Raw genomic sequence first — 26,779 nt, forward strand, 5'->3', positions numbered from 1 at the left:
TTTTATTTTCAGAACAAAAAAATGTAGCTTTTTTTTGCTCTTTGTATAAAAAGTAAAGTATTTTCAAATATTAATTTTTTCAAACAAAGGCATTTATCTATTTAAGGATGATAATATTTCTTATTAGATTTCCTAAAAAATACTACAAAATCGAAATTCTTCTAGAAACTCATTAGTATAATATTCTGAGCAGATATTGTGCAATAATTAAAAAAATTACGCACGGTAAAAGACGAGAAAATATTGTATATTTTTATGAACAGAATTTGAAATTATTTGCAAGTTGTTTTTGTTAAATAGCAATTTTCTTTTTCAAAAAAATTAAAGATAAAAAAATATAAAGACCCTTATTAAAATTATTTTTCATGTTATCAATAAAATACATTTCCCTTATTGATACATTTTATATTTTTATTGATATGAATGAATATGTATACACATGTACGAACTATTGCTTTAAACTTGCTTACGTGAACTCTTCCATCCTTATATAATAAACATTAAAATAGGAGAAAATGAGAATAGCACATTTAATCAGGAGCAAACTCAAAACTTATTTATCCTTAAATTTTGCAATCTTAATAATTTTATATTATTTTGCTAGCAAAAAATTAAAGATTAATTTTTAAAAAAAAGAATGCTCCAATGTTTTTATTTTAGATGAGATATATTTTAATGAATATGTATACTTACGTACAAACTATTGCTTTAAACTTGTTTACGTGAACTCTTCTAGCCTTATATAATAAACATTAAAATAGGAAAAAATGAGAATAGCACATTTAATCAGGAGCAAACTCAAAATTCATTTATCCTTAAATTTCGCAATCTTAATAAATTTATATTATTTTGCTCGCAAAAATCAAAATTTAATTTTTTTTAAATAAAAGAAAAAAGAATGTTCCAATGTTTTAATTTTAGGTAAGATATATTTGAATGAATATGTATACATATGTACAAACTATTGTTTTAAAGCTTGTTTACGTGAGCTCTTCCAGACTTTATATGATAAACATAAAGATCGGAAAAAATGAGAATAGCATATTTTATCTGGAGAAAACTCAAAATTTATTTATCCTTAGACTTTGCAATCTTAATAATTTTATATTATTCAACTTGCAAAAATTTAAACTTAATTTAAAAGAAAAAAAGACATTTTTGAAAAAGGAAAGAATGTTCCATTTTTAGTTGCAGTATAAATTTTAATAGGGCAGTTCAAAAAATAATAATAAAATAATAACATAATAATGTAATAATTTTTTGCCAGATTTGTACATAAAGATATTACAAAGAGGAAATATTGATTGAATAATTTTTGGGAAAACTAATATACTTAAAGAACATAGAGAAGATTCATTAATATAAACAAACTACCTGAAAGATTAATTTTGAAAAATTTTCTTTAATTTTTTCTAACTAACAGTAAAATTGGAATTATTTGAAAATTTATGGAAGCAATAAATAATTTTTCCACACTTTTGTCAGTATTTAGTTAATGCGGCGCATCAAAACTAAATTACAAAATATAATAACTAATTGCAATGTAGTAAAAAATTATTTCATCATAAGATACATATAAGAAATTTATATGTGTTAGAAGATTCATCTTATGAAGCATGAATAACAGTTTCATTAATATTCATTTAAAATCATAACTTAAAAAAATTTAAATTGCTAATTATAAATTAAACTCCTTTTTCGTTATTATCATTTAATGCACAGGAATGTTTTTGCTTTCAAGTATAAATATTTATGAAATTACCGTCATATAAAAGTAGGCTCTCAATAAGATTAAATAAGTGTCAAGCGCCAATCAACATTGTTTATAATTTTTCTTTCTTTTTGAAATATAAACTGTCTTTTTTTGTTTTTTAGTTTTTTTAATAATAAAAATTTAGCTTTTTAATGAAATCTGATATTTTTTTTTGAAGATTTAACATTTAAATAAGACATTTAACAAGACAAATGATGTTTAAATGTTTTAAATGTTTATTTTTTTACGTTTAAAAATTTTGCAAAAGTGCGACTGCTGCGCCAATCTTATATTATAATATTCGCTTCCAATAAATAATTTCCAAAACACTACAATTCTTAAATACGACCTTTTTCTTTATTTAATTAAGAAACTCATTATAAAGTCTGCAAAAGCGAATATTAAAATGTAAAAGATAAATGTCACTTACTCGACTATTAACAGTTATTCGATAATTGTCTCGTTTAATGGAATGTATCCATTTTCGTTTTATTTCCTCACTTTTGGGAAATTTAAAAACTGAAACTTAAACCCATTTTCCAATTGCCTTTACATTTCGGGACTGTACTGGATTTGGAATTAAAATGCATATAAAATTTTAAATATGTGTAATTATAGTACATAATGCGTCACGAATCCGACGAACAAACTGAGCTGAATGACAAATATTTGAAATTGCAGCTTATCAGCTGAAAACTACTGATCTCAACCACCTTATTTCCTGGTGGCTATGAATCAGTTCTGTGAAGTGTTTTGCAGCGATGGGGGTGTTAACGATTTATAGCTTCTTTAGAATCTTTTTTTTAGTTAAACAATCAAGCTGGTCAGTCCCCTTGGTGTCAGACTGACAGTGGGAGGTTCTCGTGGTCCTCCTTTCCATGTTACGCAAATGCGGGTTAGTTCCATCAAAAAGACCTCCACGAAGGCAAATTTCTCTCAATACTTGATCCAGGAGTTTCCTTGTCTTCTAGATTGGGTTCAAAATTACAAGGCTACGTAGTTGAACATTAGTAGTCGTAAACCCAGAAATTGGGTCAGCTGCTCAATGACAGTTATAAAATAAAATCAAGCTGGTCAGATCTAAGCGAACGTTATAAGTAAATTGAAACTGAATGAGAAGGGGAAAAAATTGGACATTGAGTACCCTGCTTTTTTTATTTGAAAGCACCTCCTATTTATTAAAGATATAATTAAACTCGTTTTTAAAATTGTTTCATCTTGGAGCTATATACGTGTGTGTATATTTAGTTTCACAAATTACTTTAACTTTATAATATTTAGTTAACTAACTGAGCATTAGAGCTACTATTAGGATCACCAGAGTTAGTGCTTTGGAGCTAAGAATCGCAAGGTTTGAACTTAGAATGCACCACAGTTTTTGCTTCTTAGAATTCATAGCCTTTAATAAAATATGACATTTTAAAATTTTTTGTAAAATTATTATTGAAATTCTTTTGTGAAAATTGAAATGAAAAAAAAAAATTCTTACAAACAACACACACATACTTGCTGGATAAATGTATTTCTGATGAAAACAAGCGATATAAAATTCTGTTAATGAGCACCAAAATGATTTAATGTATTATGTAATTTATTTTATAATCTTTCGGTGAAATATAATTCTATTTGAATAATAATAAATATATATATATATATATAAACAAGACAAATTTCTCATTAAGAAAACTAAAATCTTTCATCAGATTGGATAGAACCTCCGAACTATGAGCCAGAGTAGACATTCGGCCACGATTGCACATGATAATAAAAAATTATTACTAATTAAAAACTAGGATCTTCTACAAATAGCATCAAATTAAAAATATATATGAAATTAAAAAAATATAGATAAATCAGAAAATTACCTCAATAATATATCTTCTTTCTCTAATTTTTGTAGCAGATTCATAGATTTTTTTATACATAAAAAGTGTTTAAGAAAGTAAAATAAACAAGAGCGGTATTTTTTATGTCATTTGTTTTGTTATATCCTTGTTAACTAGGGAAATAAGAGTAAGTAAAATGTCAAAAAAAGTTGGAGCATAAATTAATTTATAGACTATTTTCATTCATTCAATTTATTTGAAATTGTGTTGTTTTTTATTTATTTATTTACTTGCGAAAAGAGCATACTTTCTTTTTCAAATTTTTTGTTTTGTGATTTTAGTTGTATTTAACTAAAAACTATTTAAATTTTTCCTGGCGTGTTAAAAAGTGGTAGCTTTTATTATTGATAATTACTCTTTGTTACCAATGATAACACGCGATCAATTTTTATCATAAGGTAACTATTATTATTTGCAATAGCGGATGGACGGCATACAAATGCTTAGTGGAACAATATAACACACACTTAAATATTAGAGACGTGTAAAGCACTTATCTTCGTTTTTGGGTGTTACAAAGCTAATACAAATTTGTTACAAAGTTCATCTTGCTGTTACAAAGAGGAGACAGAACCCTGTGGTGATTATTTTTGTGCATTATACTAAAAAATAAATTGAAGCTGTTAGTTCATTTCCTATAAAAAGCAGCCATAATTCATGCAAGTTCTATTTGAGGTTGTTTATCCAGTCTAATCCACACCAAATGAATTTTTTTTTATTAAATTTTGTAATTGATTGTAGATTAAACACTATGTATGTCTGCAGTTTGTCAAATTATAATACAATTTATATTTTATGCGATTTTAAATTTACGAAATACAGTTTATAGGACTTGATTTTTTGTTCAAGGTAAAGATTTGTATTTTCTTTATTTTTAACAAATAATGTTTAAATAATTTGTGCAAATGTAAATTTAAGAAAAAAAAATTTTGACAGAAATTTTAAATATTAAATTGAAACTAAATGTGATAAAAGAAATCTAGCAATAAAGTTTCGTTCAATTTTTTTTTAATTTCACTTAAAAGTGTCTCATATTTAATGCTCTATAATTAAAATAAATAGCAAAATTGTTTTATCTTTAAGCTTTACTTGTGTGTATAGTTAATCTCATCCATTACTTTCACTTAACAATATTTAGTCAACTAACCGAGCGTTTGCGAAACTAGCAAATTCGCCAGTTTCAGCTTTATAGTTAAGAAATGCGAGGTTTGCACCTAGTATGCACCACAGTTTTTTTGATTGTTACAATTTTAATTCTTTAATTAATAATAAATTTTTCAAATTTTTGCTTAAAAAAAATTTATATTGACTGTCTTTTTTTGCAAAAATTGTGATAAAAAATTATTCTTTCAAAAAAAGATATATGCTTTTAAACATATTTTTGAGGGAAAAGAAACAAAATTCTATTAATAAACATCGAAATCATTTACCATTTATAATATAATTCAAATTATCTACAACAGTTATAGGGTTGAGGTTGAACAGTGATATCATTGTATTTAAGCTCAAGAAGTACCATACTTCTTGAGCTTAAATACAATGATAGTCTGGTTCAAAACTTAAATTGAATTTTCTAAGAGTGAGCAACAATAAAAATATTGAATTACTTACATTTGTATAAAGAAATATTATTTACAAATAAAGTTTTTCTATTAAAATAATTAATTATATACGATAATATAACACTACATTGAAATTTCTACATTGATATGGAAATAACTAACGATTTTCGTTTAATTTATTTCCCTAAAATATTACGTAAAAGAGAAATTTTCTGCATAAAAATGCTTTATATGATATAGACAAAAAGAAAAGCTAAACTATAAAATCACTGGATAATGCTTCACTTGAATCAAATTTCAGTCCCGGGAGTTTAAAAAAATATTTTATGGTATAGCAAAAGGATCATATTTAAATATTAAAATTCCTAGCCCTTATATTTTTTTAGAAAATTACTTGGTGACGTTGAGTTTAACGCTCAATGAAAAAGTTGCGATGTTTTTTTATAAAAAGTCACGAAGAAAAATTACCTCACAGATTAAAACTAAATGTTTTTAATAACTGGAGCTGCTTGATTTAATAAGTTTCTCTAAGATTTAAAATAACTTACGGCTTTTCAGTTTAAAATTAATACTTGAATTTACATATTAAAGTCTAAAAAGAAATTTAACAGTTTTCTACAATTTGATACTCTTCAAATGAATTATTATATTTTAAATATGTATTCAGATTTACAAATATATATATATTTCAATCTAGTTCAGTTCTTTAACACTAAGTTGTATGTTCGTATATTTTTCAGCTAAAAATAATCTAAATCACTTAATCTAATCTAAATCTAAATCACATAAGCTATCTGGTTTATATTTTCTTTTTTCTTATTATTTTAAAACCAAATTGATCACCTAAAGCTAGTTTTTCTATGTTAATAGTAATTTTTAATGAGCATTATAACAAATATACTAATAATAGTTCTAATTTCAAATTTTACAGAAAAATTTTGATTACTGTACCTTTTACCAAACAAGCCTTTTATTCTGCTATGGTGTAATTAAAATGGAGCATATTAAAATGGTAAATAAGAATTACAGTAGGAAGCAAAAGTTTTGAGAAAATATATTTTTTAATTCAAATTTTGTAAGCAAAATTTCTGAATGATGTTTTGTAGCTTTTGTCGTTCTTACATGAGGGCAACTATTAATGGACTTGAAAATTTGTAATTTAGCAAATAACAAACGATAGTTTGAAGAATTGAAATTAAAAGTTAATATTTTATTCAATCTAAGAACTTTTTTATTATGAAATCGAATTTCATGCTTATTACATTAACTAGATTCACCTTATAGAATTTGTGTCCATAAATATCGTACAGTTAACGAATAAAACGAGAATTGTTTAGTAATCGACTTTTTTAATAATTGTTAAGTTCACGATATTTAAAATCAGCATACAAGAGATTGCTTATAAATAATGTAACTTGGGCATTACTGGGTTAATACAAAATTCTCAGAAAAATTGGTACAAAGTTGAATCTTAATGTCGATGTCTTAAAACCAAATTCCCTGAAATCCTAATAAGGTGTTTAACTGAACTATGTTTCCACACAATTTGAGCCATAGTATCGAGTGGTAACAAAATTAAAGAGTGCGATATTATTGCTTATTAACTTAGCTCCACATTAAGGTTCCAGCAATTTTGAATGACACTGTGCTTCAAGACTTTCCAATGTTTCCAGAGGATAGAGCACTCGCCTCCCAAAGAGGTCACCCAGGCTCGAATCCAAGCGATGGCTAAAACGAATTCCTTACTTGGCTCGCACCACCCACGCTGCTGACGTGAAATATCCGGAAACGGATAATTGGAGTCCCCTTGCCATCAGGCTAACCGTGAGAGGTTTTCGTGGCCTTCCTCTCCATGTAATGCAAATGCAGGTTAGTTCCATCAAAAAATCCTCCACGAAGACAAATTTACCCCAATACTTGATCTAGGAGTTCTCTTATCTTCTGGATTGGGCTCAATTCTTAATTACAACACTAAGGAGTTAAACATTAGAAATCGTAAACTGGTCGTAAGTAAGTCGTTAACTCAAAAATTAGGTTTGCGGCTGTTTAACGACGGTTATAAAATAAAATAAAATAACAGTGTAGGAGAAACAAAAGAATTATCTAGAATCTTTTAACATTTAAAGTTGCATTCTTTACTCTTAAAAGCTAACGTTTATTTTACTGTCCTTCATTAAACAAAGTATAAACAAATAAATGACAGAAAATAAAATAAAAGAAAAATCATCCAACCCTTTTAAGAAAAAATGTGAACGCAAAAAACATTGTTATTTTTAAATACCGTTATTTTCGTCGCCTTAATTAGCAAGATATAAATTATTACCATCATAAGCAGAGCAATGTTAAAAGTAATTAATAACTAAAAAGAGGACATACATTTACCACGCTTTACTGCCCACACAAGTTATAGCATCTTTAATAACTGACCTGTGGATGGCATTTGATTTGTAACTAACGGTTAAGCGCATTAAAATAATGAAACTCGCTTATTTTAATGAAATATTTTTAATTGATAAGTAAGAAAATATAAATATTTTTCATTTCTCAAATTTCCTGTATCGAGAAATATTTCCAATTTGTTAAACCTTTTTAGAAATGCCTTTGTTATTTTTGAGTGTGTTGCACTGTTTTTTTAATTATTATTTGCTGAATATACTAAAAGTTTTGCAATATTTCCATCAGATTTAATATGTTAATATTTTCAAAATTCAAATTCAATATTGTTGAATACATTGCATTTTAACCTAAAAATTTTTTTTAGTTATTGTAAAAAAAATTCATTCTTAAAACAGTCATATGCCTTTTTTAATTTTAAAATGATTATGATTTTAAAATGATCTTTAAATGATTTATTCTCTGAAATTACCAAATTCTAGGGTTTTCTTTTACGTAAATTTCAGTCCAAGTATTATAAAATAAATTTTATTTATGCTAAAAATTTTTAGTGTATTCATTATAAGAATTATCAAATAAAAATATAATTGCTATATTTGAGGTAAGATTATTTATCTTAGATCAAAATTTTATCTCTTTAAAACAAAAGTAAGACAATTTTGTGGAATCAAAAAATTATGGGGCTAATAATTATAACAAAATATTTAATGACATTTCAATGTAATATTTTGTTCATTCTAGATCTTGACCTAAAAACAGTATTCACATAAAAAATTAGCTACTGCAGTTACATTTCTTCATTCAAATATGTTCCTTTAGCTATTACCTTCTTCTTCCTCATTGGGTACCTCAAAAAATGGATTTTTATTTAATCTGAAGGTTACATTTACTAAAACTAATAATAAATGTATATAAGTTATAGTTCTTACTCTTGAATATTTGCTTAAAAAAATTTGAATTCCATATGAAAATTGAATTCTTTATTGAAAATTGAAAATTGAATTCCTTATCAGAACTTACTTCAAAAAGTTTTAAATTTTATAAAATTTTTTAAATTTTTTAAATTATTTTCCGTGTTAAAAGAGTACAAAATAAACTCATTTCATTCAAAAATCAGTTTTGTAAAAGCTATATTTTTATATTGTCATATAAATATGATATGGAAAACGCCTACTTAATAATAAACATGAAAAAAAATACGTATTCTACTAATTTTGTCATATTCTTAAATGCATTGTTTATGTATATTTCTAAACTAAGAAAATAAAAAAAGGGGGGGCGCCGTCGTCATCGCCACAGTTTCTGAAAATTTTTGCCGCCTGCTCTTCTCTTTCTAATAACGCAAACACTATTAGAATAAAAAACTATGAAACTTTGCTGTTATCTAGAAAGATGTCTGAGGTGGCAATGTAATATATTGAGTAATTTTATGCCAATTTTTTTCCGCGCTTCACAATTCTGCAATTGGCCTTTAAACAAGTTGAATTTTAAAGTTTTTTGGGGCTTTTTTTAAAGGTTCTTTTACATAATCCCAAAATTTTAACAAAACTCGTAATTTTGTTTGTTTATTTTATTTTATCTTATATTATTTTATTTTATTTAATTATTTTATTTATTTATTTCTATTTATTTAATTCTATTTATTTATTTTTATTTATTTATTTTTATTCATTTATTTTTATTTATTTATTTTCATTTATTTATTTTTATTTATTTATTCTCATTTATTTTTTAAGATGGCATGACCACATAGTTTACCTTGTATACATCAAAAAATAGATTAAATATTTTTTAAAGCTCGATATTAATATATATGCAAATCAATCAATACTCAGTTATCTTTCAAAATCCTCTCCATATGTTTCTTCGCTTGGTAAAATGACTTCGCGGAGAGAAAAGCCAATTCTTCAGCTTGTGAAAGAATTTTACTTTCTTTGCGATTCGTTTACTACTAATAAAATTAATCATCTGTTGTAAGTTCCCTGCAAACGCGTGATTTTATTTTATTTTTATTTTCCAAATTTAGGCTAAATAACTAGAAAAAATATATTTAAAAAGTTAGTTTAAAAGTATTTATTTTATTATTTTTGTTTGTAATTTTTTTCCTGTGGTCTCATCTTCACTTGAACTAAAACAAAACTTTTATAAAGTTATACCCAAGAAATTACGAAGGAAAGTAACATTTTCCTTCTTACGGTATATTTATAATACATAGTAAAGGCATTTAAATACATTTATGCTATACCTGTGTTCATGACGTCACTAGCCTCACAAATGAGTCACTGCTGATGGAAAGGTACGAAAAGTGAAGCGATAGATCGCTTCACTTTCTCTATAGAGAAGCAAAAGCGATGCGATCTTAAAACAACTAGTTAAGAAAGACTGGGGGCTGGCAAGCGATATAGTGCAGAAAACGGAAAGCCTTAGTTAGAAATTTTTAGGATAAATTTCAAAAAAGGATATAAATAAAGTGGAAATTATATATATATATATATATATATTTCCATGTAGACAAAACATGGAAAAATTACAGAACAATGGAAAAAGGTAAAAGGAAAAATAATTATAAAAATACTAAAAATCCAGGAAAAAAATTAAAAATTCCGAAAAAGAGGAAAAAAATTAAAAATCCGGAAAATAAAAGATTAAATTTTTTCATCAGCTTACACGATTATATCAGCTAAAAGAAGTGCTTTCTAATAAAGTATCAATATAGACAAAGCAAAATATATCAATATAATCGTGTGAGGAGCACTCAAAAAAATTTGCAACAAATAAAATATATCACATTAAGTAAAAATATCACGTTGAAACAGAAAATAAAATATAAAGAAAACAGAATAAAACACAAAAAGAAATCTCTAAAGCGAGTAGCGAATTCAAATGAGCTTACATGAACGGGAAATTTTTCTAGAAAGATTTAAGATATTTTCGTAACAAGGTTGCCAGATTACAAAATATGAAAACAGAAGCGCAAATTGAGGTTAAAGCGTAAATAGAGGGGTTATGTTTTATAGTGCTATCTTACTGCAGAACTGTAAGTACTACCTTACTGTAAGTGCGTTTGATTGTTAGTTACCAAGGATGGGTCCGAAAATGGATGTGTGCAAGGTAATATTATACTGGATAATTTAAAAAAGTTGACAATTAATAATTTTAGAAAATTAACTTTTATTTAAGAAGAAAATAAAATAAAATAGAAAAGAGAAAGAAACATGAATTGCCTGTTTTGCTCATAATTTTAGTCATGGATTTGCCCGAAATGGATTTGCACATGGTAGAAATTTTATAAATTAACAAAGAAAATTTTTAATAAATTTATTTACAATAATATACAATTAACTCAATGATTTTATATAGAATTACTTTAGTTAGGTATCCATTGTTTTTTCTATCAAATTTTGAAAGAGCGTGTCTATTTGTTTTTGGATAAATAAACATTGCTACACATTCTTTCAATTCTATTCATTTGATTAAGAATGGTAAATAAAATATCAGTAAATAAAATATCAGTAAATAAAACTTATTATTTTTCTAAATTTTCTTCGTTTTTTCCTTCTTTTTGTTCTTTTTGTATTTATCTATTATGCTATATATATATATATATATATATATATATATATATATATATATATATATATATATATATATATATATATATATATATATATATATATATATATATATATATATATATATATATATATATATATATATATATATATATATATATATATATATATATATATATATATATAGTATACACTAGGGTTTGACAATTAAATGACCGGACTAGTCTTAAAATATAACTTCATTGAAAACATTTTGCAAATGCCATTTAATCCCCTTCTAGATACTCCCTTTCCTTTTCAATACATCGCTGCATACAAGTTTTCCACTGTCCAAAGCAGTGCTGCAGGTCATTAGGCGTCCCCTTCTTCAGAAAGCCTGCCGTTTTTGCCTTCACCTAGTATAGAGACTGAAAATGCGTTCCCTTCAATACACTTTTCACTTTTGGAAGCAGGTAGAAGTCACATGGGGCAATATCTGGTGTGTAAGCTGGATGTTTGAGCACAGTAATGCAGTAATGAAGAATTATTTAACAGGGAGCGCGTTGTGCACCGGGGAATCCACATGTTGTTGCTCCACAAATCTTGCCTTTTCTTCCTAACTTTTCCTCTAAGTTTTCTTAGGACCTCAATGTAGTACTGTTGCTTTACCGTTTGTCCTTGAGGTACCCATTCTATTATGATAATACCATTAATATCGATAATAATGATGAGCATGACTCTCAGTTTGGAATTGCTCATTCGAGTTTTCTTTTTTTACCCTTGGTGATGTTTGGGTCTTCCAATGCATGGATTTTCGTTCAGTTTCCGGATCGAACTGAAAAATAAACGATTCGTCACATGTGATGACTTTTTCAATCAGTTGAGGATCTTCTGCGTAGTGTTCCCTGATGCCAGAGTAAATGTTTTTCCTGATCATTTTTCGCTCACATGTCAGGTTTTTTGGTACCAGTTTTGCGTAAACCTGCGTCATTTGCAAGTCTTCAATCAAAATTTTCCTTATTGTCTCTCTGTCAATATCTGACATCATTCGAACACGTCAGTCTTCACGCACGATTTCATTAATTTTTTTAATGTCTTCACCAGTTCTTGAAGCCACAGGACTACCCACACCATCCACTCCCTCACACCAAGTCTAACTGCTATAGCATGCACAGTCCGGTTACTTAGTTGTCGCACCTCGTATATATATAAGGTTATTAGACACATACTGTTTTGTAACCTCTTCGTATATATGGATGGTTGACTGTATTAAGCTAAGCGAAGATGGCGCTAGAGGTTAAAATTTGTCATAAGACTTTCGGGTTACTACTTCCGTCTGATTTTAACGCCAAAGCTTAAAAAAACGCCCCATTCAATGTTATAATACTTGCAGTGCTTTCAATATAACGCGTTCATTCAATCTAAGTTTCAACGAAACAAACTACAAATGAATTCGGAGAACTCCACAAGCTTGCTGTGATGCTACCCAAAAAATAACAAATGTTGCTATTTTACACAAATATAGCCAAATTAGGGATAACACTCAAATCATGGCTTACCTTACATTTCTTTTATGCTGTTATATTATTTTTTTAAAATTTATTTTAGGCTCATGACCTGTTTGTAAATTACAGAAAACTCTTATGTTGTTGCTGTTGACGTATGCCTGTTTAGGCAGAGGGGGTGCGATTGTTCTTGTTTTTTAGTGGCGCCATCTATAGCCAAGAACTCGACTTCTGCCACACCATGCGTCGCACCCGTTTATAGGGCGGACCCATTCATACATCCATTTATTCATCCACAGATTGTAATTTTGACCTGAATCAGAGAACGATCGATCTCCAATCCAGTACCCCAGAGGTATTGATTTGTTATGGGAACATGGAGGACTTTCACGACTAGACAGATTTAACGTGCATCAATCACTTTACTACAAGGGGAGTCTTCGGCCGGCGGGGTTCGAACCCACGAACACTCGGACATTGGCCCAGCTCCCTACCGACCAGGCTATCCCGGCCTAAGAAAAATCTTATGAAAGGTAAAATTACGCGTAATTTTAAACACAAATCACAATAATAAAACTTCCTGGAATATTAGGCTTGTTCACACATTGTTTTGTAAGCATAACATAAACGGAGAGATAAACTGGAAGTTTTCTAAATTTCTTCCAATCTTAGGAAGCTTGTTATTGCTTACATTCAGCCAACCATTAATACATTTCTTCAAATGCACATTTAAAGTTATGTTTATTTTCTAAAACACACATTTTGAACTTTTTTGAAACGTATATTTGAAGCAGTCATTCACTTCCTTAAATTCCAAGCGTTACATAAAGTGTTCGTTTGTAAATTATAAGAAAGAAAGTGTGTGGCAGTAAATTAATACGGTCAGTGGACAGGGAATGCTTCGTTTCAGTTACAGCATTACTCATTTCAGATGTTTTAGAAAGAAGAGTCAATGTTTACTTGTTATTAAGATTTATTCGTACATATTATTAAAGTAAAGTTGGTGAAAATTACATTTTAATATTTTTAAGTTTCTCTTCTTGCAAAATTATTTATTATTTTAGAAAGACAGAAAATATGTATTTCAGTTTCTCGCCCGCTTCGACTTTATTAAATATATTTTAACTACTAAAATCGGGTAGTAAATATATTTATCATCCATGACATTTTTCAAAAGAGAAAATTGTAAATATATGTTTTTGATTATGTAGTTTGAGTTTCTCTTGAAAGTATATCAATCCTAATAATACAAGGGAAATTTTAATTTAATAGAACTTTGTCTACAAGAAAGATATTAATAGTTATATTAAAGTAACTTGATTCTTTTTCATGACATTCTGGATTGTAGTTCCCCAACAAAAAAAATTTTTTTTGTTAAATATATCAAAATAGTTTTCTATACTTTAAACCAAAATATTTTGTAACTAAATTAACTAAAATAATTCTCTGCTTAATGTACCAAAATAATTGACTAATAAATAAATCAAAATAATTTACTGTTAAATATAACAAACTAATTTGCCAGTAAGCCAACAAAAAATATTTACAACTGAAAAAATATTAATTTGCAGCTAAATAGACTAAATTTCTAATTACTATTATTAAATTATTAATAACTAATTAATAGAAAAATAATAACAATCTCATCATTAAAGCCTTATACCCCTTTTTGTTTACTGTTTTATTTTCTTATATTAAAATAATTATAGCTGAACATTTATAACTTTCTAAAATTTATTCTGTAGATAACTGTTTACAAGAAGTGATAAATAAATAAACTAATGGTCGAAGAAGGAACTGTTTCCTTAATTAGCAATCAAATTCAGCTATGTTTACATATGTATTTAGGGTAGCTGTTCATGAGCTTTTCAGAACGCCAAAACTTATCATTTAAAAACCTGGAAAAGTTACCCTTATTTCATAAATTGTTGAAATCCAGAACAAAGTATAGTTAAAAACTAATTTTATTATAAAAATGTATTTTAAATAGGAAATACTTTCTACACTTTTTTCCAACATTGATAGAAAATTTACTACGTGTTGAGATATATTATCGTAGAACCTTAATATAGTTTTACGTTAAACCATGTTATTCTACTTCTTAAACTTGATCACATCATGCTATAGTTCAACAAAAATATGTTTCAGTTTACACCTTTATACATTAAACTGGTACCAAATTGTGTCTCCAAATACTGATTTTATGGTTCAACGTTAAAGTGATTTTTTTAAATGGTAGTTTAAATCTAATTTTACAAGTTTGTCAGTAATTAGGAATTTTTAGAATTTTGATTGTAACGCACTACATTCAAAAGTACCGTTTGGGAGAAGATGAGCATTGCGCAGTCGGGGTAAGACGAGCATTGCGCAGTCGGGATAAGTGCCAGTCTCTCCTAAAGAAGTTTCTATATTAACACACATTACAGCAGGTCTATAATAGCCACCGAGAGTCAAGACCTCTCAGTAAGTTTTTGATGTCATCCGCGAAAGTGTTTGGTACTCGGTGATCAGATTTGTATTCATTTTGTCATTAGCTTTATATAATTAGCTTTTAATTTTGTAGAAACAAACAATACCATCCAAGGGCTTCACAACAATGAAAATATTGGCTAATTGACGCATTTTTTCGTCTTACTCTACTTGTAATGAAGAAAGAAAAGGGTCTGGTGAAATACTGGAACTCTTTGCATGGAAGCGTACTTTGATCTTCAGGGACAAACTTATATGAAGAAACTTTAATAAACTAGTCTTCACTATATTATGGAAAAAGTTATGTGCTAATTAATATTTGTCCTGATAAGAAAGTAGTAGAAAAGATTTTCCTCGTTCGGAAATGTCAAATAAAAAAATGGATGAATGCCCAACCTATAGTATTTATTAGTTCCGCGAATCATGTGATAAAAACTTGAGTCGGAGGTACTTAAATTATGGTTTATGTGTAGCGCCCATCTTCCCTCCACACCATGCTCATCTACCCCATAGTGAGCCCATCTTTCTTCCTTTAAGTACTTTTAGAAATACCTTTATATCCCAGTTTAATTAATTCTTAAATTAAACTTATGCCAATGTACTGTTCTCAAAATAAGTATTTCTTTCGTGTTAAATTACATGCGTTAAAATGATATAAAAATTTGTGTACCTTACGTTGAAAAAATTCTCGAGCTATGGCGAAATACAAAAAACGTGAAATTAAGATAATGGAATCCAAACTTTCATATACTTCAGATTGCAGTTACCCCCATATTTGGAGAATGAAGAATCTGAATCCGGAGAAGAAAAAAAAAACGTTTTTTCAGAGAAAGTACATATTTGTGTATTATTTCAGAGCTTTTTCAGCATTAATTAATTAGCATAGTAAGGTTAGACCCTTGAATCATTAATAAAGAGACTTAAAACATGAAAATCTGATTATTAAATCAAAAGTTATTCAGAATGTTTACTATTTTATTTCGCGCACTGTGCATTGAAACATTTAGTTATATTCGCTGCTTTTTTTATTATTATTTCGTTACATTTAAAAACAATGGGATGAAACGATGGTGTTTCCCTCAATCACCCTATGAAAATATTTAAAAAATATGGATGCATTATAAAAGATTAATATTAATTTTAAAATGTGTTCAAAATAATTTTATGCAAATGACCTTAAAAGTATAAAAAGCGTTTTTAGTTGTGTTAATTATAAATCAATTCAAATATTTCTCTATACGGTTTTTCAAGTGAGAATGAATTTTATTTACTTCCACATATTTTAACATATTATGTATATTTAAAATGGATTTAATTAATGTTTTTTTCAAAATCCTTTTTAATTAATTCAGTTGCTTTGGTTCGAATATTTAATGAAAAAAAATATTTTAAAGATATTTTAAAATATATTATATATAAAAAAATATTATATATATATAATATATATATAAAAATATATACATGAAAATATATTTTTTATAAATAAAATTATAAAAAGATATTTTTATAAAAAATATATTTTTTATAAATATAATACATAAATCAAAAAATATTTTGAAATATTTAAAAAATATTTTAAAATATTTAAAAAATATTTTGAATATTTTAAAGATTATCTTCATCAAAATCATGGTTTCCTTTCATAAATTATATTCTCTTTCCAAACTGTTGATTTATTTTAACTAAAATTAATTAATGTAGTTTTAAACTACTCCTATTATTAAATTAGCATTTTATCACAAAATATATTGATAGTCTCCTGACCTTAATTAACAAATTACGCCACCGTGTCAATAATGGTTATGAGAGATAACGTATATGCTCTGTAGCTTTCTTACTGTCTGCTTTCTTGATATCTCAGGAACTTAATTGCAATGTTTTGAGATGATTCTACTGTGAAGTATTATAAAGTAAATGCTCTTAATCATCAAAAACGTCCATTAGCAAACAAAATCTATCATCTTGGCAGGTTACTTCTATTATTTAACAGGACAAAGACAGAAATCGTTGATAAGACGATCTAGCGGAAGAAAGTCATTTTCTTGGAACTTATCTCTTATCGCGAGACATTCTCAACGATCGACCTTTCTAAATACAGTCAGAGCAAAATATATGTGTGGGTACATGAAAGTACCGCCCATAAGATAACGTGTCAAACTAATTATAGTCTTGTTCAACCAGTTACTTTAATTTTGAATCATTTTTTTAATGGCATTTAAGAAATAGAGTGAGTTTAGGGGCAATAATAATTAATTTAAGTGCATTGATATAAATTATATAAACATTAATAATTTCGATAGTTAATGTTAATTTTGTCAGTGATTTTTATTTGATTTTCTTTTTTTTCTTCTTTTGTACATAGATATGAAAATATTTACTTTTCGTAGCATTATTTTTAATTGTATATCTGATTTTCGATTTTAAAGTTTTAAGTCTATCCTCATCATCAAATCAATTTAAATTATCAAATGCAAAAAGATTAATATGAGCTGCTCATTGGAATCCTTCAAGGAATTTGAAGAATAAGCATGGAACTTTAAAATAAAAAACTCAAATAAATAAGCTTTGGAAAAAAATGATAATCAAGCTCATAATAAGCAAGCTTTTAATTTAATAAATTAATCCTGTAATGATCCACACAAATTTTGCATCGTAAAATAGACGAATACCTTAGATTTGAAACTCAAGGAAATTAAAGAAACAATTCATTCCTCAGATACTCCTAAACTACACTGCAAAAAATTACGGTAAAAAGTACACCCTGAGTGCATCATCCGCAAAATCCATTTTTACCGTAAAATATTTTGCTGCAATTCTTCCAGATATAATTATTTAAGTATAGTGATTCAGTAAATATTACTATAAAAATTACGACATATCAGATTTTCGTGATGGCATCCTGACTGCTCATACTGTAATTTGATTTTTTCTTTGTGAAGTTTGTCTTATTAATTTAATACTTATTAAACCAATTTTTCGTAAACATCCAAATTATAAGTATTTAAATTCCTTTAAGATAACTGAGAATGTAAAGTTTCTATATCGAAATTGCACAATTTTTTAAAAGAAGCATAGTTTCAATTTTCATAAAAATAAGCATATGAAATCGAGCAATTAAAATTTGGGATACTGGAAACCTCTGCTACAATTTACCATAGATAATTGTTTTATTACTCGAGTTGATAAATTACCTAATTGGAGAATAATCAGCACTTGGGCAATCATAATTATTTCACTTATCATCATTACATGTCATGGGTGTCATTCTATTCTCACCGAAATAATTTTTCTTTCTTACAAGATCTTAACAAATCTAAACTGAAAAGAAACGGTTTAAAAGATGACATGATTAGTCTGGGATAAAATTCTATAAATAGGTACTGGGATCCCGGAATAATACATAATAATAAAGTTCTTTCATAACTTACATAATTAAAATATCTTATTAGCCACAAGGAAGGATCACAGAGGTTGCGAGAATTGGAATTTATTTTACCTGCAATAATTATATTTATATTCAATCAATATCCCGCAATTTATTTAATATTTCAGTTATGTATATAAAATTGTTTATGTGCATAAAATTGTTTATGTAATGTCATTGAAAAAATAACAAATTTTTTAAAAAAAAAAAGTTTTTTTGCAATTAAAGTACATTGACTAAATTATATATTTGATATAAAGATATGTATTTTCAAATAATTGCACTTCTCATTTCAAAAGAAAGCAACTAAAATCAAGAATAATGTATTGGTTTCTCTGATAACTATTCTCAACATTTATAAGAGTTTTTGTTTTGAAAATCATAATTCAGCGTATTTTATTCGTTTTCAGCATATACAAATAAGAAAAAAATTCATAATTTTACGTATTCTATTCTTCACTTTAAATGTTTTCAAAATAAATATTAGACTTATTTTTTATTATATTAACTATATTTCTTATAAAGTTATCAAAAGGAGCTTGATCATAGCCGGAAAAAGTTGGGATCTATACCAATCATTTGCGAATGGAAATAATTGCCATTAATTTTAACCTAATATTGAAATGCATTAAAAATATAGAGTAATTGATTTGATTAATAAAAAAAACTTTTCTAAATCAAACATATGTTTTTGAAACTTATAAATAGTCAGAAATACTGATCATAGAACAGTAACTTGACGTTACTTTAAAAACTTGACGTGACTTATCTAAAAATGATTGCGATCGTTGAAAAAAAATTTTTTAGATAAATATATAAATTTACGCACTATTTTTTCCTAGTAATTTTCAAAATAATTTATCACGATTATAGGAATGAACATTTAAATCAAAGAATCTAGAAATGTTTGCAATTTTTAAAAAAAAAATTATATTAATAAAAGTTTATTGATAAATGTATAAATTTACACATTTTTTTTTCATAGTAATTTTAAGTATAAGTTACTAAGCTTATAGAGATAAATATTTAAATTAATGAATCTAGAAGTGTTTGCTATCTTTAAAGAAAAGTTTTTTCGATAAATGTATAAATTAAAACTTTATTTTTTCATAGTTATAACATTTGCACGCTGTTGGGATTTTTCGACTGAAAACTTCAACGTACTATAAATCAGATGCCCCTGCTTGCCACCTAGCTTACTTGAAATGTTTTTTTTTTTTTTTTTTTGCATTTTTACTTTTTTGTATTTCCCTTCATGTTTTTTTTTCCTCTCAATTCTGAAATCACTGACATAGACCTAAAGATCTAAAAGTGTTTTTCACTTAATTTTTTCGATGTTTACTGCCTTTATTTATTGAATTGTTCTCTTTTTAAATAAACTTGTATTGTAGGATTTAAAAAATATATATTTTTTAATAAGTAAAAATTATATAACAGATTTTGAAATAAATTGAAAAAATATTTTGCTTTTCTAAATATTTAGAGCGAGTAAAAATATATCTGTTGAACAAAATATTTTAAATATACATAGGGTTTTAATCATAAATATTAATTTTAATCAACTAAATCAATATGCAAACTTAATGTTAAAAAGATGAAAATTTACTGGAATTTAGTTAAACAATATTGAAATTATATCAATACTAACTATGATGACAATATTCTTTTCAATAACATTCGAGAAAAATAAAATAATTTTGTTAAGTGTAAACACTCTTTTTTTAAAATCGCAAACAAAACAAATGGCATTAACAAAGCATAGAAAGAACAAATAGCAAACAAATAGCATATGAAAAGCATTAGCGATAGCAAATTACACGGAGGAAAAATTCTACTACAATTACAGTACGGCATAGCAATAACATAAATACATATATTGCGGTTAATAAAAACAAAATATACGGTATTTAAACCATTGATTTAATAATTTTTCCGTTCATATGGTAAAAGTTTATAGGAAATTCTGGTTTTCAAAATTGTAGTATTTAGTACTACACATTTAGTAAAAATAAAAAACTGAAAAGTAAATTTTTCCGAATAAATGTGTTTTATACCTTGTTCTAAGGTATCGCGAGAAAATTACCAACGCTTACCACATTTAATGCCAAACAGCATGGTAATAAAACACCAAAAGTCATTACCAACGAGTTTCGATTAAAAAATTTCGTGATTTTAGTTTCCCCATAGAACCATGCCAGAAATACGCTAAATTTTACCATATTCTGGTAGTTTTGAACATGCTTTTTCTTCAGTGATATATTAAAGCTAAGAAGGAACAAAAACGTTATGAAATCTATCGAGTTACTAATAAGTAAGGCACGATTAAAAATCTTGAAAACCAATTCAATTGCCTGATGAAACTTAGAGGTGCTTTTTATAATCGGGTTTTGACTCAACAGGTGGCATTTTAACAGTTCAAACAGGTTTTGGTGTTTTTCCCCGCCTTTCTGACTAGTGTTTTGCTAGATTTCGGCATTGGTTTGGGTTTTCTCGCTTAAATATTAATATGCGACCACCAATATATGTACTCCATTGACATAACTTTTAACGATGATTCCAACAATAGGTCTTAAGGGTGGTCATTATGAAACACCTTGCGAATAGAGATGGGCGCTAGTTTCCATTAAAAGTAAAGGTGTACTTTTGTATGGTGGTTAATTAGTAAACACCGTGCTTAATAAATTTAGTTAAATTCCATGTAACATTTATTTTCATGTTCAAATTTTTTTTCTTCTGTGAATTTTTAAGACGGAAAAAAAATTCACGATTTCTTATAAATTTCGGTTTTTGTTCTCCCTTTTAAAAATTTACATTTCATTCAAAACCCTGCTAAGTGTTCATGACCATAATGTAATTAAGTTTTAGAATCCTGTCCTGTTCTATTTCAAACTCAAATTAGAAAAACAAAGACATTTAGGAGAACTATGAAATTTAAATATAAATAATGAATTGAAGTAAAGAATTTAGGTAAGAGGTTGACAAAATTATGACCCAAATTATTTCCTCTTAGAAAAGATTTCATTAAATGTTTATATTGAGTCGATTAACTTCGAAGTCGTACTGTGTTATAGATAAAAGTAAAAATTAGTATCAAATTGTATGAATTTCATTATTCAATTTAAAAAATATTTCCACTGTATTATTGTGATAAAGAAGCTTGTAATAGGTATTTTTCCTTACTAATTAGTTTTTCTCTTATGACGAACTCCAAATTCTGTCAAACATTTTTTTATTTGAACTTAATCTATTTTTTGTTTCTTTTTTTTCGCAATTAATAACTTTATTTTTTTTCGTAAAACAATCTATTTGCAATAAACTATGTGCGTCATTTTCGATGCATTTTTATTTCATTTATATCAGCATTTTAAAAAACAGTATATCTAACAAATCTTTTATTTTGTTTAAAACAAACCAATTATTTTTAATAAAACCGGTTGTTTTTCTGTTTTATTTTATTTCCAATTGTGGTTACTTATTTTAAGATTTTTTTATTTAAATTATTAATGTTTCAAAAATGTTTAGCTTGAAGGAAAAAAGCAAAAGTATATTTTAAACATAGCTTCTTGAACAGCATAACGGAAGATTTTCAGAGACTGCTTTTTTAAAGTAATTATAGTTAGACTACCAATCATAATATTATGAAATTGTATTTAAATAACGTACCTGTTCATAATTTTTTTTAAAGTTTATATTAAGTTTTTTTCATGCACATTTCTTTCTGCTACACTGCATATTGTAATTTTGGCTGGCAGAATCATAATTGCTGCCTTCAATATTTTTTAAATGATATTAAACTTCAAACAATAATTTATTAATGATATTTTTAAGGAAAAGATAGTGGCATTTGAATTATTAGAAAATCAACTTTCACACAGGGAAAAAAATTCCGATGAAATTATCGTAGTGTATGGTAATAACATTCCTGGTAAAAGAGAAGCATGATTCTGACAAATAAAACCAATGACTAATAACAAAATGCAGTATTTAAATTATTCTTTTGGAAATTTTTCCATTCAAATGGTAATGGTTTACCGGAAAGACTGGTTTTCAAAATTATAGATCTTATTACCACACATTTAGTAAAAAAATATTAAACTGAAAAGTAAATTTAGTGGAATAAATGGTTTTAATGTCATGCTCTAAAGTATCATGAAAAAAATTGACCAAATTTTATCACATATTATAAAACCATATTTTATTTTTAATTTAGCCATAATTATTACCAAAGTGCTTCGATAAAAATTACTCAGCTTTTTGGTGTTCCCATTGAGCCAAAAACGCGGTAAATTTTACCATATTCTCCCCATGTTTTTTTCTCACTGTAGTATTTCGATTAAGCTAATGTGTAGGCTTATCACAAAAAAATTAACAATACTTAACAAAAAGAATTAAATTTAATTTTTCTCAATACCCTTCAATTATTGAAATAAGAGATTTATTAATCACTTTTTAATCAATAGCAGCTACAAATATCAGTGAATAGCAGCATTTTTTACTCAGTTTACCAATATTTTAATGAAAATAATTTTTTTAATAGAAAAGAAAGTTCTATACATAGTATTTTGAATTATACTTAATGCAATTATTTATTGAAAATCAGCATATAAATTCGAAATATACTTAAAATATGCGAGAAACAGCAAAAGCATAAGCCACATAAAAATTAAGGGTGTTTTCTCTTTGTTTTAAAACAGTTTGAGAAATAAATGTATCTTTTAAATTTATAAATTTTAATACACCTTACATTATTATGAGATACTGAGTGTTCCACACTTCAATAAAAATGTCCTATTTAATATCGAAGTTTTTATTTAAAGATATATTATATTAATATGCACGAAGCAATTCATGTGTTAAATATGACACTTTTCAGTGCAGATTTGGACAGGAGGACCATTTTCGCATTTAATCGAGAAGAATTAGTGGTGTGGTTTTATTTGTTTGAATTTTTTTCATGACTTTTTTGAAAAAAGATATAAGATTCAGTAACAGTGAGATTCATTCACAATTATGACAAACCATGATTGCAAGTTACATTGAAAGAGCAGAATTGCAAGTTGCATTGAAAAAAATTTGTCAGCAAAGCCTCATTTACTCCATGCACTGTTTCGTGGATAGTTTAAACATCTGCCTTATTATTAAATAAAAAAAAGTCATAAAAGGAAAATTTCCATCAGAATTTAAATTTTTCTTTCTTGTAGGAACTTAATCTAGAATTAATTATGTATTTAATATTATACATTGCTTATTTAATAAAAGTTTCTACTAAACATTTTTACTTCTTTTCCAGATGCTGTTTTGCTCCGTCAAAGCCGAAGAACGGTCAGTAGATAAAAGATATATTGCTGCATTAGCTAAAAACAATCGTCTCCCAAAGTTTAGTTATGTTCATAAAAAAAGTGAAGAATCAGATGATGAACCCTCTATGGAACAAACACAGTTATTCCTGAACCAAATAGTTGAACCTGATAATATGTATCACGAGAAAAACTGGGACGTTTCATCATTTCTTGAACCTTCTCAAAATGGTTTCTTAGAATCTTCTCCTCTATCGGAATTGAACTTTCTAGCTGACCAAGCTGTGGAGAAAAGAAATGTTGCCGCTTTAGCCAGACTCGGAAGATTAAATACAATTCGTTACGGTCGTTTTCAACCCCACTACGTAAATGGAAAACGGCTTAGCAATGAGGACGATAATGAGGAAGCTAACCAAGAAATCACTGATAATGAAATTGATGGAAATGATATTGATTGTCTACCTGATGACGATGAGGAAACCCTTAATGAAATAACTGCTGAAGTAAATGGAAGACAAAAGAAACGATATGTAGCTGCATTGGCAAGGTCTGGTAGGCTGCCAATTTGGCACTCTCAAAGAATGTGGAGTGGTAAACGAGACGATGCATACCCTTCGTATAAAAGCAATTCAAGGATGGATATTGAAAACAATCTCGATAACTTTATAGGTGAAGTGCCTGACTATATTAAGAAACTTAAGAGATGCAAAAAGATTAATCAATATAAAAGAGAAAAACGAAACGTTGATAAAATGAAGGAGTTAGAAGATATCCCTATTGAAAATATTAATCTTTCTGGTTTGAATAATCCTGAAGAGAAACGTAATTTGGCTGCATTAGCTCGAAATGGTAAATTGCCTTCTAGATATTTTGGAGATGGTAAACGCAGTGATGAAAAAGACACGTCAGAAGACTTTTCCGGAGAAAAGCGAAATATAGCCTCATTAGCTCGTAATGGTAAACTGTTCAACAGCAGAGTAGAGGGAAAAAGAAATCTCGCAGCTTTAGCTCGAAACGGGAAATTGCCACAGTTTGGTTATGAGGGTAAAAGGAACATTGCAGCTTTAGCTCGAAATGGTAAACTCTTTGTAAGCAGTAACATGGATGGGAAACGAAACGTCGCCTCTTTAGCGCGAAATGGGAAGCTACCATCATTCAGTGAAAATAAAGGAAAAAGAAATTTAGCTGCTTTAGCTAGAAACGGTAAATTGCCCACATTTTACGACAATGAAGGAAAACGGAATTTGGCTGCCCTCGCAAGAAATGGGAAACTTCCATCGTTCTATAGTGGAAACGGAAAACGAAATATACAAGCTTTAGCACGAAACAATAAGCTACCGGCATTTGAAAACGAAAAACGTGACTCGATGGAATCAGATGATAAAAGAAATTTGGCAGCTTTAGCAAAGAATGGAAGATTACCATCATTCGCTCATATAGATGATAAACGAAATATGGCAGCTCTTGCCAAAAATGGAAGACTACCAACGTTTCACAATGTTGATGACAAACGAAATATTGCAACCTTAGCACGAGATGGAAAGCTACCAGCATTTGTTTTGGAAGATAAACGAAATTTAGCTGCATTAGCTCGAAATGGTAAACTGCCAATGTTTGATTCGAGAGAAGACAAACGGAATATAGCAGCTTTAGCGAAAAATGGGAAACTTCCAACCTTTTATTCTCCTGAAGAAAAGAGAAATATTGCTGCTTTAGCGAAAAATGGGAAACTTCCAACCTTTTATTCGCCTGACGAAAAGAGAAATATTGCTGCTTTAGCGAAAAATGGGAAACTTCCTTCATTTTATTCATCTGGAGAGAAGCGAGATATTGCAGCCTATGCACAAAATGGTAAATTACCTGCTTTCAACAGTATTGAAGAAAAACGTGAAATTATACCTGTCTCTGGAATTTATAACGAAGAAGATAAACGTAATATAGCTGCTCTTGCTCGTAAGGGTCATTTAATGCAATTAAATGACCAAGGAAAAAAACGCAACATAGCAGCTTTAGCAAGGAATGGTAAATTATATGGGTATAATAAAAGAGATGTTTATACCACAAATTCTTTGAATCCATTAGAAAAATGGGATGATATGATCTTTCAAGATGATATTGAAATGTAACTTAATATGAGCAAGGAGCTGCTGATAAAAAATACTATTACGTAAGGGAGGTAGTTTAGCATCATCAAAGAAAAAATGATGAATACCAATACATGTCAAAGAGGACTGCTTTTAATAATATTTTTAATTCATTTATCAACTTATACTTTTAATTTTAAAAATTAGCATTTTAAAACCTTTCTGTGGTTTTAGACATTTTAAAAGGAATGAATAATCCATTAATTAGTTCTATCAGAATTTAAAACTGATTTAATTATATTTTTAAATGTACGTAAAAAATGTCATTTTATTTGATTTGTTTGTCAACAATTAAAGAAAATGTGCTATTGTTGTATATTTTCCTTGTACTTTCATATAGTTAGCTCAACATTGAATCAATTATGTGTTAATTATTAAACTGATGTAATGCATTAATGGGGATGTTTTTACTTTTAAATTAAAACAGTGGAAATCAAGTACCTTAAATTGAAGAATGCTGAAATTCAAAATTATTTTAACAGAATCTTAAAGATATAGTTTTTAAAAAAATGTAATTTTTTTAAATCAATCAATACATGGAAAATAGCATTTCAAAAATAAATTATATAAAATACTTCCATTGTCTTTTCTAAGCAGGAAAAGTAACACACACTTTAGCTCATGATTATGTTATCTACAAATTTATTCTTCATAATCATATGCAAATACACTTAAAGCTTTCACTCCTGTTTCAAAACAATAAAATTATTCTGTATACATAGTATTTAGCAATACTTAATCTATATTTAATTCTCATAAATAAAGTATACGCATTTGAGATCGATAGTTAGACT

General features: G+C 27.3%; 1 protein-coding gene across 1 annotated transcript in view; it reads left to right on the forward strand.

Moving 5' to 3' along the window:
• The window catches only part of Nplp1 (Neuropeptide-like precursor 1), a 72,008-nt gene extending 45,627 nt beyond the window's left edge, over positions 1–26,381 (forward strand). The window contains exon 2 of the mRNA XM_016070584.5: positions 23,835–26,381. Coding sequence (XP_015926070.3) covers positions 23,835–25,967 — 2,133 coding nt within the window. The 3' untranslated portion in view covers positions 25,968–26,381. The remainder of the gene's footprint in view (positions 1–23,834) is intronic.
• Positions 26,382–26,779: the final 398 nt, after the last annotated feature.

Source organism: Parasteatoda tepidariorum, chromosome 11, assembly GCF_982258835.1.
Source record: "Parasteatoda tepidariorum strain Cologne lab strain chromosome 11, Ptep-v5.0, whole genome shotgun sequence".
NCBI lineage: Eukaryota > Metazoa > Arthropoda > Arachnida > Araneae > Theridiidae > Parasteatoda > Parasteatoda tepidariorum.